The following is a 14,742-nucleotide window of genomic DNA, read 5'->3' on the forward strand; positions in this document are numbered from 1 at the left end:
GAGTAAGCACTACATAAATTCCACCCCAAAAAAAAAAAAGCACACACTATACTGAGAGATACTTCATATTAGGGTTTAATCATATATATCTAAAATTACAGTGCTTATGAATATTTTAAGATAAATATGTGTGTGTGTGTGTATGTATGTATGTGTGTGGGAGTGGACTCTGTCAGCCCATGGGTTGACTGCTACAGTATCAGCCAATGGTCCAGATTCAATTTTGGTTAATCTAACGGTTACAATCTCATTTTGTATTTGAATTTTTATTTTTTTTCTACAAATTCAAATCACTTGAATTTGGAGTGTCTATTCTTCAAAAATATAAGAATCTAATAAAAATATAAAAATAATAATTCACATCATATAAATTGACTATAATACCCTCGAAACATTTCAGATATATTTTGGTCAATTTACATTTTTCGAATTATTTTTTTTATATTTTTATTATCTGCACCTTTATGAGAAGAATGAATGCCTAAAATTTCAAGTAATTTGAATTTGTAGAAAAAAAAATGAAAATTCAAATATGAAATGAGATTGTAACTGTCAAATCAACCCAAATTGAATCTGGGTCATTGGCTGAAATTATAGCAGTCAACCTGTAGGCCAATAGAATCCACTAAATATTCCATAATTGAGATGGCATTAAACCCTAACATTGTGTTTTTTTTCCCCAATGGCGATTCCAAATCCATGCTAATTCGATAGTTCAAGTCCAACTACAAGGAATCAGACTTAGAGTGAGGTTCCCAGTAGAAATTGAAGATATGGAAAGGAGTGTATTATTAGAGAGAGAAAAGGGCAGAGGTACACCTGTGTGGAGTAAACAAGGTTGCACGTCCAAAGAGAGCGAAGAACATCTTCAAAGAGAGAGCGGGGGAAAGAGATGAGATAATTACTCTTTTAGGTAGCGCTCGATAATTTTCACTATAGTGTATCCGGGAATCACCCTGTTGTTGACTTTTATAGATTCTGGAGTACATGTGAAATTGGTAGGGTGAAAGCTGAAACCTTGTTTGATAAACTGTAGTGATGGTAATTTCACTTGTTTGGCAATAGGAAAGCTCGAAACTTACCAATACTATTCATTATGTATTTGATTGATATGACGTGTTTGGCAATGGGAAAGCTCGAAACTGACTAATACTATTTATTATGTATTCATTGATATGATGTGTGAAATGCAATTTTTTAAAACATTTTGTAATTAAATAAGGTTCCTTCCATTCATCCAACATATTACCAAACATGTAAATAGATTCAAGGAATGCCAATACTTACATAAATATTAAAGAAAATTGATTTTCTTAATATCAGAATTTCACTCCATGCAAAGGCAGCCCTCAAGACCAAACATATATATTTTATCTAAAAAATAAATATTTAAAAGTTTGAAAGCTAATCATCCGATATTGCCACCACACTAGTACATTACAAAAGATAAATTTGTTTCATTTGAAGTAGTAACACGAAAGCAATCACTTGAATCGGGAGATATTGAGAGAGAGAGAGAGAGAAATATATATAGATAAATGACAATCTTATAGCACGCGTATCTTAATGGTACCTAAATGTACATTCAGTTTTAGTTTAAAGTTGATTCATACAAAATTATTGATTATTGATTCATGCAATAAATTTCATCGATAAGCATTGATTCATGCATGAAAAAATTCCAATTGGAAATGTGACATGAAATGCAAGGGAAATAGAGCTAGCAAGTAGGGTTCAAGATGTCCATTTCATTGGAAGCAAAATCAAGCACTCGATATTAAATACACAGTCGTGGGACTCATCTCCCTTCATGTAGGGTTCCAGATGTCTATTGCATTGGAAGCTAACATTTATGATAGAGTGTTGCCCCCACAATTTGCAGCATAATGAATAAAACCTTCGCAATAACTCAACAATAATTTTCTAGAGTGCATTGAAAAGATTGATGGATGAAGTGGACTGTCAACCCGAGCAATTTCTGAAATAAGGATGTGACATGGATTAGTTAAACATAAATATATACAAAATAACAAACAACTCCCAAGCCCCATAACCATGAGGCACTAGATATTCAAAAAAATTGCTTAGAAGTGTAATACAAAAGAATGCATGGAACACAGTCTATTTGTATAGAATGTTATCAAGCCATTCAAAAAATATTAGAAGTTCGGTAAACCAGTTAAAAAAATGGTGCCCTTGATAGTTAATGCGACAAGAGATAGAGACTACATTGTGAATACTAAGGTGGAGAAGGGAGATTATTCAATGATTATCGAACCCATAAACTAGTAAGAGATATAGAGAAAATGTGAGACAGAGAGAGAGAGGCCAATCCTTCACTGCAGTTTTTGCAAGAAAGAAGATATAGAGAGATTGCCACAATGACGAACCATAAGAAAACTCCATTGCAGTTTTTGCAATAAATAAGATATAGAGAGATTGCCACAATGAGAAAGCATAAGAAAACCCTAAAAAACATTATGGTGATACTCCTTCACTTCAATTTTGTCAATACCTTAAATAAGAGATCTACAAAAAAAACCCTAATTTACAAGTCCATTCATCAACAAATGAATAAATACTTGAGCACATTTATCACACCATAACAAATAAAGAGCCTAAATAAAAAAAAGAAAGCAAACATCAGAAAAAAAAAATTTAAAAAAAATAGAAAAGTAAAATGAGAACAAAAAATCACCCAAAAATGGAAAACATGGACATTTTGAGATTTAACATAGTAAAAAAGAAAATTAAATCAGAAAAAAAAAATCACCTTTCTATATTTGGGGATTATCATAAGGTGATTGTTCTTAAGCGAAAAAAAAAAAAGAACAAAGCGAAAAAACCTAAATCATTTAACATGAATCCCTACATTGAGAATAATCATAAAAAAAAAAAAAAAAAAAATTAACAGTTAACAGAAAATGAAAATTGTGGTTACTGTTTTTATGCTTAATAAACAGTAACGACTTGCTGGTTTTCTGCTTCATAAATAGTTAACAAATTATGGATTTATCTGCTTAATAATCAGTAGAAAAGGTAAAAACTCACTAATTTTTGCGGATTATCTCTTCATGATGCTTTTCAGCACCGGTACAGCTCTGTTATGGAGTGAGCAGAAGAGGAGCGCGTGGCACATAAACTCTAGGAATATGGTCCCTTGTGGACCAAGATAGGCAAATGTTATTTGTCGATACTCAAACTTGGCTTTGACGTGTTAGGCTAGTCAGGTTGGAAAACTCGTATTGCATGGGCATGAAACAAAACTCACGAGAGTTTCAAGGGTAGTCCCTTGATGAGGTTGAAATTGCCCAGGTATGTGAGCCAAAGGATTGTGTGACCTTTGTGTGTGATGATTGGCTTCTATAGACAATTGTTTAGGACTCCTAACCACTTTTGATTATTTATTTGTTTATTTCAAGAGTTTTATTGTACTTAGACCTTTTATAAGTATTTTTGTCGGTGAAATAAAATAAAATAAAAACTATATACACCATGCTTTATCACCATGTCCAACTTTTACCCTTGATGCTTTATTTGCATTCATGTGTGTTCTATTAAACTTTTGAATTCATTGGGATAGTAACTTTCTCAATTTTCTCCCTTTTGCTTTTGCTTTCTTTTCATTATTCGTTGACATTTGGCTTAAGATTATCTATTTTGGTTGTAATTCAAAAGTTCTTGCATTTTTACTCTTTGAGAGGCACATCTAGATTTTTATGGCTGTGAATAAGGATAAATGTGATAATTGACATCAACCTATTTAGTATTGATTGTTTCTTTCAATGTGGCAGGAACATCAATTTGTATTATAATACATAGGTTCATGTGAAGCCGACTCTAATTAATTGGAAAAAGGCTATGATGATGTTAATGATAGGTTCATGTGTGCAATAGGACGAGAAGTTTAATGGTTTATCGACCTATTTAGTATTAATTGTTTCTTTCAATGTGACAAGAACATCAATTTGTATTACAATACATAGGTTCATGTGAAGCCTACTCTAATTAATTGGGAAAAGGCTATGATGATGTTAATGATAGGCTCATGGGTGTAATAGGACGAGAAGTTTAATGGTTTCCTTGAGTTTATAACTTGCTTTCTTGGCAACCTTTCCTTATTTGTTCTTAATTGTGTAGCATAAAACTTGGAAATTTGACCTATTAAAGAAACTGCAAACTCTTATGTCTTTATCAAATGGCCCTTCCTACTTACAACTTTCAAAGGGATGTATCAATGCCCGTAACTATTTGGTTTCTTGATCATGTCCTGTTTTGCTTCGTTCTCTTGAAATTTCCTTGACTGATAATTTTTTTTTATAGTTTGATTGGGACTTGATATGAGATAAGGTTTCCTTCTCACCTCCTGTCTAAGTTCATGTTCTCCTTCTCTTTAATATTCTATGTGGCGTCGATCAAGTACAACACATCTTGGGAGGTACGAATTAATTCAAGTGGATAGACTAAAAAGGGCAAAAGGTAGGCCCAAAAGGATGTAGTTGGAAGTAATCCAAAAAGATGTGGGAACTTATGGCCTCACTGAGGATATGACCTTTAATAGAGTAGAACCACGATTCATGTAGCCGACCCCAATTACTTGAAAAAATGCTAAAATGATGATGATGAAATAATAATACAGAGTTTCTATAAATAGTATCAAATGATTTTTCTTTGAGGCAATAACATTTTGGAAATATCATGCAAATTAAAAGGGCACACACACGAATGGGAATACTGGAAGAGAACCTAAACGAAGAAAACACCATTACAACAACACGCTAACAAAGATTATAGGACATGACATGTAAGGGGAGACTAGTGTGTGTATGGAGCCATGCTATGGAGCACGACAGCCTCGATGCTGAACCTAAGTCCGAACCCGAGGAGCACACCCAAGTGGAGCCCATCTCCGATCATGGACGCCCCTCACTCCTATGATGACTTTTGAATCTCGTCCAACACGACGAACATAGTCGCGCTCCACATGTTCTCGTACTCCCTCAACACGTGACATGCAGCCCTAAGCTTCTCAGGCTTCAGCTTGAGGTCATCCTCCATCTTGTCTAAAATCCGTGGCCCACCAGGATGCACAACGTAGAATAAAGTGTTCCAGTATGTGATGCCTAGTGGTTATAGTGCATGGCTCAAGCAATCCCAAACACACCCGGCAAGAAACTCTAGTATTTTCTTGCTCATCATGATGGCCATGCCCGCCTCATGGATGGGGCCCTTGAGCGCGTGCATGCTGTTTGGCACGATGCTTTGGCAAGCCCGGAAGAGTTGGTTGAGCCCCCGCTCAGTTGACATGGGGTCAGCACCAATGACCACAGTCGCTGCGCCATCTCCAAACAGGGCAGGGACCACAAGGCTCTCCGGGTCCATCCTGATAGGCCCATGAAAGTACATTGACATCATCTCTGGGCAAACTATAAGGACGCAAGCACCACAATTGTTCTCTGCGAGGTCCTTTGCGCTGCGGAGGGTAGTGCCACCTGCGAAGCAACCTTGCATATAAATCATGACACGATTGACAAAAGGGGAGAGATTGAGGAGTTTGAGGTGCAGGTCGATCCCTATCATGTCGATGCAGATGGAGGTGCAAAAGACGAGGTGGATGATGCGCGACACTGGCTGTCCCCCACTCCTTGATGGCACGGAGGGCAACCTATTTACTAAGGCACGGGATCTCCTCGAGTGCGATATCTTGTCGTGCAGCGAGGGATGGGGCCATGTAGGTGTAGAGGCTTGGGTTGGCTTTGAGCCTCTCCTTAGTGAGGAAGGAACATGTGGCGCTTCTTGAACCCAATCTTGGCGCCTATAAGAATGCTCAATAAGACACTATTTAGTGATAATTATTGTTATCGAGATATTATTGAAAAAGCTAACTTTCAATCTACTTGAAAAAATGGGTAGGCACCCAACATAAGTTATCGTTATTGATATATTATTGATAATAGAAATATAATAGATTATCTCTTGACAGTTATTTTTAGATCTTTTTTCCCCATGATTTTGCATTTTGGAACTTGGAACACAACCAATTTTGAAGCAGTTTTGTGCCAATTAAACTATAGAAAATCTACTTGAACTTTTAAGATTGAGTATGTGCCTTTTTTTATAGAAAATGAAGATAGGGATTAGTGTGTTTGTCGATGTAGGGTTGGCCCGGCCCAGATTGGGCCAAAGTGGCCATGGCCCAAAGACAATTCAAGAGGGATTATGCCCTCAAATGGAGTAGAAGGGACAAAAACAGTAAAGTGAGGCCAGCCCTGTTGAGCCCTAGCCCTGGTCGGGCCCAATCCAGCCCTCAGGCTATTGTGGCCCAAGCTCTAGTTTTACAGGGCCGAGCCACCTGGCCCACTACAAGCATTATTGCTGCCATATAATGGGTATATATCAGCACCAGAAAAGCCAGATGCATCAAAAGTGGCTGTTACATTCAAAATTCAAAATTTAATATAAATAAATTAGATATTTATATATATAATATATTAAAATAATGAAATAAAATATTAAAAAAATTAATACTTGTATATAGATATTTTTTTGCTTTGGCCGAAGATCAGGTCAAAACAGACCAGGAGTTGACCGAAGCAACCCCAAGGGGATCGAATCTACCGAAGCTACAGCACCTGGCTTCACTTCGTTTGGGTCTAGGCCTAAAATCCAAAGGGTGAAACGAAGCAACTTTGACGACAAAAAGCAAATGAGAATATCTAGAGAGTTAAGACACATACAAATGATAGTGAATTTCTGGCTAAGATCAGGGTCTTGGAGGTGGGTGGTGTTGAAAAAATGTCAGGAAAGTGGGCTTGCTCCACCACATTGGGGGGAGGGGGGGGGGTTGGCTGTTCCTATGGCTAGCACTGTGGCTGCCCCATCTGCCCTCTGTGCCTTTCTATGCTCCTCCACATTGACCATTATCTCTCTCTCTCTCTCTGGCTTTGTTATTGTATATATTGGTTTTTGCATGGTAGCTCTCATAGCACTGAAGCAAGGCTCTCATGGTTATGTTATTTGGGTTGAACCACTTTTGTCCAGTTGCAAGATTCAATTATATAGAAGGGGAATGTTTTATCATTAAAAGGGAATTATTTGAAGTGTACATAAGATATGAACTGTTAAATGTTTCATTCATATTTTTTTATTTTATTTCTAAAATTCATCAAAATACACATGATCAGGAATTGAAATGGCTGAAAATGATTATAATGTTATTTAGAAGGTGGTGTTTCGAAAACTTGCATGCCCTTTTGTTTGTTATTTGGAACAAGCATGAATCGTATTTGTGTTCATTTTTGTAGCAATTTTTTCTTTAAATGTCAACTAAAATAATATTTTTGAATGCTAGATATTTTTATTTTTATTTTTATTTTTGGAATGTTAACTAAGTTTATTTTTGTTGCAGGGATTGGGGGTTTAGGTTTCACACCATGAAATTATCTGGGCAAGCTTGATCTTTGACCTAGGCACCTGAAAATATGCAAAGGAAAGCCAACCATTAGAGAGCAAGCTCCAGGCAGAAATGGTCATAGTGGGGGGATGCCATAATCAAAACATCTTTGATTAGAACATCTTCCTCCAAAGTGAAAACATTAACCAGAAATTATTATAACACATTGCTATTTTGTTTTATATTAACATAAATAACTGACTTGGTGCTTGTGGCTTGAAATTTGGGAAGTGAGGCATTAATGTACCCAAAATAGGTTCCCCATTGTTCTCAATGCTTTTCTTTTTTGTGACAATGTAAAGAAACTCTATGGATTACCCCACACACTTTTAATCAAGGATGACGGTTCTATAAGGCATTGGCTTTATGAAACAAACTAGACCCTCATCGCAAATCCTCAGCCAGAAAGCACTTTCGGTAACGGAAGTCTTTATGATGACTCTAAAATCAATTTCCAACACTGACAATAAAATTTGAAATTCAAAAAATGGTACAGATCTTATAGATCAATGAACACTTATTTTTAGGGTTGTTATAATATATACTATTCTTAAAAGCGTGAAATCTTTTTTTTTTTTTTACCACCATAATGTTCAGGCCAAGATAATTGATTTTAAAGTTTTCTGATGCTTGAATTGCAATTTTTGATGAATTATGAGTTAAACCTTTTAGTAGGGTCGGTCAAAGTCGCACCGGACCAGCACGTACTATAAATTCAAAGTATCATGAATAGTAATTAGTAGGGCATGCCCAGGCTGAACTTTAGGGGCATAGATTTTAGGCATGCCTTGACCCAGCCCGGACACCAAGCCTTGATTTCCTGCCTAGTCCTTGGCCAAATTTAGTAACCTCATAAATTCAGTGGCCTAGCCAGAGGCCGTTCTTGGCCGGGTCGTACTTCCCATTGCCACCCCCAGACTATTTCTATCTCCAACCACAATCGATCTAATCAATGATATCAAATTCACTTAGCTTCAGCTGAAGCCTTCAGATTTTAAGCATAAATCGAAGAGAAACAAGACCTAGTGTTGTCGTTTTGGTCAGATTCGAACCGCTTTGGGCTGCTTCGGGTCTACTTCAGCCAACAAATAAATAGTTATATAAATTTATTTTTATTTAAATTTTAATTTTTATCTTTTAATTTTTAATTTTTTTCATTATTTGTATATATTTTATATATAAATATCTAATTTATTTATACTAAATAAAAAAAAGTTTGAAGTCTTCCCCCAAATCGATTGAATCACCGAATTGTTTCATTTTTCTCACCAAACCGAATAAGACTCTGAAGCGAATCTGACAACATTGGATCTAATTCCTTTTGAATACGGAATTTGTTCTCTCTCTCCTTTTGGCCAGCAAAATTGTTGCTTCATCACTCTCATTTAAATAGGGGTGGTAACAGTTGGGTCTGGTCCAGGTCTGAGACCTGGACCAGATTGGATCGGACTTGACCTAAAAATTAAAAGAAAAATATTTAAATGATATATATATATATAAATGTGTATTATTTAAATATTATTTTTTATATTAAATATTATTAATATAATAACACTATTTGTGGACTTGGACCCGAATAGTATTAGAGTCCAATATTTGGACCCCATACCTAACTTGCCAAGTCCAATTCTTGGACTCATACTCGAACCATCCGGACGTCGGTTCCCGGGTCCATTGCCAACCGTACATAACGTGTTAAGGGACCGCATTCATTAGTGATCAAAATTGATATCCGGATACCAGGTTTGCATAAAAAATTGAGTCCCTATAAAAGTGCACTCCACAAAATTTGGAGCTAGATGACAGTGAGTTTTCAACCTCTATTTTGCAAAAACTCATTCTCTCTCCTCTCTTTTTTTAAGGTAATTCAGTGGTAGGAATCGATTCAGATGTAACACTGCTGACCACTCAAAACCAAACCGTACTTTGCACATCCTTCCATTAAATTGTCCTATCATAAAATTTGTTACATATCTTGCATTAATTAATCATTAATCAATTTAAGTTGGTGGAATGATTTTTGCATACTAATAAGTGTGGTAGCTAATTAATATTGGTGTGTATTTTCATTGCTTACATTGCAATAATTTGTGTCCTTGCAATTATTCTTTTGAGAAGTGTGGAAGAAAGAAGTAAAGAGTTAGATTGTCCACCAAAAAAAAAAAAGGTCAGAATAGGCTTAGAAATAGGGGTGGCAATGGGTCCTGGACCTAACTTTTGGGTTCAAAATTTGAACCCATACCTAAATCCGTTGGGCTCAAGTATGGTCCGGTCCATTGCCAGCCAATGACTATGACTCCATAAGTTTTTTTTTTTGCCAATTTGCTTACCATCATATACCTGTATTATTGATAATATTTACAATATTGCACAACATTTATGAATACCCACATTCTTTAATGTTTTACGTAATGAAAATATTAATTCTCGGGTCTGGTCGAATCCATTGCCACCTCTACCTCAAATAAGGTTAGTTACACAATGAAAAGTATGACATCCACATTTTTTATATGCTAACACCGCTCCACTAATACCTTAAAAAAAATTAACTCTTAATCTACTTGAAAAACAAATAGGGTCAGTCTTCCCTCATTAAATTACCCCAACAAAAAAAAAAAAAGAGAGTATGACACCCACATTGTTGATTTTCTTCCACAATATAAAATATTTAAAAAATACCAATAACGCAAAAGTCATGTAATTATTGCAAAAGCTTGTATTTTTCGCTCTTGGTCAAGTAATATAAAATATTTAAAGTGATAAAAAACACACCCACAAGTTATGTAATTATTAAGATGTAACACTACTAACCATTCAAAACCAAACCTTACTTTGCACATCCTTCCATTAAATTGTCCTATCATAAAATTTGTTACTCATCTTGCATTACTTAATCATTAATCAATTTGAGTTGGTGGAATGATTTTTGCTTGCTAATAAGTGTGGTAGCTAATTAATATTGGTGTGTATTTTGATTGCTTACATTTGCAATAATTTTTGTCCTTGCAATTATTCTTTTGAGAAGTGTAGAAGGAAGAAGTAAAGAGTAAGATTGTCCACCAAAAAAAAAAAGTCAGAATAAGCTTAGAAATAGGGGTGGCAATGGGTCTTGGACCCAACTTTTTGGGTTCAAAATTTGAACCCATACCTAAATCCGTTGGGCTCGAGTTTGGTCTGGTCCATTGTCACCCAATGACTATGACTCCATGAGTTATTTTTTTTACAATATTGCACAATATTTACGAATACCGACATTCCTTAATGTTTTACGTAATGGAAATCTCTAAGAAACAAACATATTGGCAACATTTATAAAATCCACACAGCATATACCATAATATTCAGGTCGGGTTCTGCTGGACCCAGACACAAATAATATTCAGGTCCAAGTTTTGGACCCGGACCCGAAGTCGGGTCTACCCATCAAGTCCTGGGTCTGGTCGAATCCATTGCCACCCCTACCTAAAATAAGGTTAGTTACACAATGAAAAGTATGACATCCACATTTTTTATATCCTAACACCACCCCACTAATACCTTAAAAAAAAATTAACTCTTAATCTACTTGAAAAGAGAGTATGACACCCACATTGTTGATTTTCTCCCACAATATAAAATATTTTAAAAAGACCAATAACGCAAAAGCCATGTAATTATTGCACAAGCTTATATTTCTCGCTCTTGGTCAAGTAATATAAAATATTTAAAATGATAAAAAACACACCCACAAGTTATGTAATTATTCAGATGTAACACTGCTAACCACGCAAAACCAAACCTTACTTTGCACATCCTTCCATTAAATTGTCCTATTATAAAATTTGTCACTCATCTTGCATTAATTAGTCATTAATCAATTTGAGTTAGTGGAATGATTCTTGCTTGCCAATAAGTGTGGTAGCTAATTAATATTGGTGTGTATTTTGATTGCTTACATTTGCAATAATTTCTGTCCTTGCCATTGTTCTTTTGAGAAGTGTGGAAGGAAGAAGTAAAGAGTTAGATTGTCCACCAAAAAAAAGAAAAGTCAGAATAAGCTTAGAAATAGGGGTGGCAATGGGTCCTGGACCCAACTTTTTGGATTCAAAATTTGAACCCATACCTAAATCTGTTGGGTTCGAGTCAGGTCCGGTCCATTGCCACCCAATGACTATGACTCCATGAGTTTTTTTTTTTTTGCCAATTTGCTTAGTATCATATACCCGTGTTATTGATAATATTTACAATATTGCACAACATTTATGAATACCCACATTCCTTAATGTTTTACGTAATGAAAATCTCTAAGAAACAAACGTATTGGCAACATTTATAAAATCCACATAGCATATACCATGACAGACCCAAATAATATTCGGATCCAGGTTTTGGACCCGGACCCGAGGTCGAGTCCGGGTCTGGTCGAGTCCATTGCCACCCCTACCTAAAATAAGGTTAGTTACATAATGAAAAGTATGACGTCCACATTTTTTATATCCTAACACCACCCCGCTAATACCTTAAAAAAAAATTAACTCTTAATCTACTTGAAAAACAAATAGGGTCAGTCTTCCCCCATTAAATTACCCCAACAAAAAAAAAAAAAGAGTATGACACCCACATTGTTGATTTTCTCCCACAATATAAAATATTTAAAAAAGACCAATAACGCAAAAGTCATGTAATTATTGCAAAAGCTTATATTTCTTGCTCTTGGTCAAGTAATATAAAATATTTAAAATGATAAAAAACACACCCACAAGTTATGTAATTATTACAAATATATATATATATATATAACACTACGCAATTCTTATAGGAGAAAATAAACAGTGATTTCGCCTACCTTCATCACCGTCCAAAGTTCATCGTGCGGTCACGATAGTCTGATAGTTTTTTTATTTTTCATTTTTTTTCTACAAATTATAATGATCTAAAATTTGGAAAGTGTATTCATAAAAAATAGGGGAATCTTTGAAAATTATATAAATAAATATTTTACATGAAAACAATTGACCAAAATACCCCTAAAAAGTTTCAGGGGTATTTTAGTCAAAAAAAATTTACGGATAATTTTTTTTTATATTTTTATTAGATGCATTTCAGTAATATGTACATTTTTATTAGATGCATTTCAGTAATTACATACTCTCCAAATTTCAGGTCATTCCGATTTGTTAAAAAAAATAAAAAATAAAATACTTTCAAACAATCGTGATCACGCGATGAAATTTGGACGATAATGAGGGTAGGCGAAATCACGATTCATTTTTGCTTATATGCGTTGGAAAAACTTTTTAATATATATATATATATATTTTTTTTTTTTTTCCTTTGTAGGATGGGTTATAACCTGCCTTGGTTAGTGATTCCTATAGATTGTTCCTAAGCTTTTTGTCGACTGATTGGTGGATAATTTGTCAATTTAGATTGGTCAACAGAAACAAAATTGGATTGGCATCTGATTAAGACTTGTAACATTTTCTTTTTCAAAAGGTTATTTTATTCTACGACTTAAAAATTGAATAAAATATTTTTCCACCAAATTTCGAGAAAAATACGATGATAATTGTTGTAGCACCATAAATTCAGTTGGTTTTTTTATTAACATAAATATATTGGTTTTGTGATCGGACAGTATTTCGTTGAATATGTAGAGGGAAAGGTTAGGAAAATGTTAAAACAAGTAAAGCATCACCTCAAAATGTACAAAAAATTGAAGTTCCAGCATAAAAAAACCTTCAAATGGATTATCATGAACATGACCTTTATGGTTGCGAACTAAATGAACGTTACAAGCTCTAAAAGGGAAAGTTTTATATGGGCTCTAAACAATCAAATTAGAGCCTCCCTCAAAACTTTCACTATAATAGGTTGTTTTGATGCCTAAATATCATCCAATTGATCATCTCGACATCAAAATGCATGGACATGAGAAAAAAAATGGATTTTCAGTTTTGAAAATAGTGCTTCTTGTAACGTATTTTTTGACCGTCAATTTTCAAGTTTTCATAGATCTGCTCGATCTACACTATTTTTTAAAGGTCAAATTTTATAACTAATTATGAAAATATAATTTAAGGTTATCACAAGACTTTTCAATATGGAAACCATATTTCTCAATACTATTTGAAGGTGGGCTCTAATTTGATTGTTTATAACCTCGGCTCTATACAAACCACACTCACCCTCAAAATAGTAGGTAGTATAGTACATCATGGAGACTGGCCATTTTCAAGTGTTCATGGATTTGCAACATCTGTACCATTTTTTGAGCTACAAATCTTATAATAGGCGGTGAAAATTGATTTTAAGGCCATCATGGAGATTTTCTAAACAGTTTCCCGATGGATTTACTTTTTCCAATAAACCAAAATTATATGCCCTGCAAAATATGTGTTACCTTGGGTCTAGGAGGACTTTTTAGTACCTCACGGCGTAACCTTCTCAACCTAGAGTCCTATAACACCCCGTCACACCAAATTAAAAATATGTGGTACCTCGGGTCTAGGAGGACTTTTTAGTACCTCACGACGTAACCTTCTCAACCTAGCGTCCTATCACACCAAATTTAAAAAATAGTAAAAAATAAATAAATTAAGTAGATAACTCTAAAAGGGTAAAGGTAACCAAAAGGAAATGGTTGGAAGTAACGAGAGAGCAATTGTAGAACAAGATTCGTGTAGTGATAGTATAGTGATAGTGATAGTGATGAAATCTGTAAGTACTAGAAAAATAATAATGCCCTAAATTTAAACAGTGATCACCCAAAGTCGGGGAAATAGGCAACTTTGGAATATGTTTCGAGTTTAAATCCCATAATAAGTATGAGTATTTCATATTTTGGCCTGGTCTAAAATTACCAAACACATATACTTGCCTAATATCCCAAATCCAAAATGTTGATTTTTTCTAATAAAATAATTAAAGAGGCACCTGAGTGTTATTATGCTTTCAAAGTAATCAATTTATTGAAAATTAGTTGATTATTTTTTACACGGTTTGACTATTTTTATTTATATTTTCTATGATTTAATTGAAACCTTCCCACATGCAAGTATAATTATTACGTTTTCATGTGTTGCTCATTTTGTTATGGAATTGTATAATATAAGATCATTTCATTTAGTACAAAGAGGTCATAATCATCCATGACCATCAAATGTAACATACAAAAGCTTAGATTGTATATTTCCAAAAAAACTAAAGAAATATGGACTTTTAGCCTAGTCAATAGGACATTTCCTAGTCATCTAATTTTACGTCAAATGACTGAGGTTGCTTGCGACCTCCTTGTACCAAACATAATT

At 34.6% G+C, this 14,742-nt stretch overlaps 1 protein-coding gene across 1 annotated transcript; it reads right to left on the bottom strand.

Annotated features, from left to right (window-relative positions):
• Nucleotides 1-4,654: 4,654 nt before the first annotated feature.
• LOC105421766 (chalcone synthase DII) lies at nucleotides 4,655-6,921 on the bottom strand. Its single transcript, XM_088870917.1, is given in 8 exon segments — nucleotides 4,655-5,143; nucleotides 5,249-5,637; nucleotides 5,639-5,779; nucleotides 5,781-5,815; nucleotides 6,353-6,430; nucleotides 6,579-6,687; nucleotides 6,738-6,833; nucleotides 6,835-6,921. Coding segments are annotated over 8 exon segments (1,146 nt in total). The 3' UTR covers nucleotides 4,655-4,932.
• Between the last annotated feature and the right edge of the window lie 7,821 nt (nucleotides 6,922-14,742).

This window comes from Amborella trichopoda, chromosome 6 (assembly GCF_054954075.1).
Source record: "Amborella trichopoda isolate Santa Cruz 75 chromosome 6, AtrichopodaSantaCruz75HAP2 v2.0, whole genome shotgun sequence".
Taxonomy (NCBI): domain Eukaryota; kingdom Viridiplantae; phylum Streptophyta; class Magnoliopsida; order Amborellales; family Amborellaceae; genus Amborella; species Amborella trichopoda.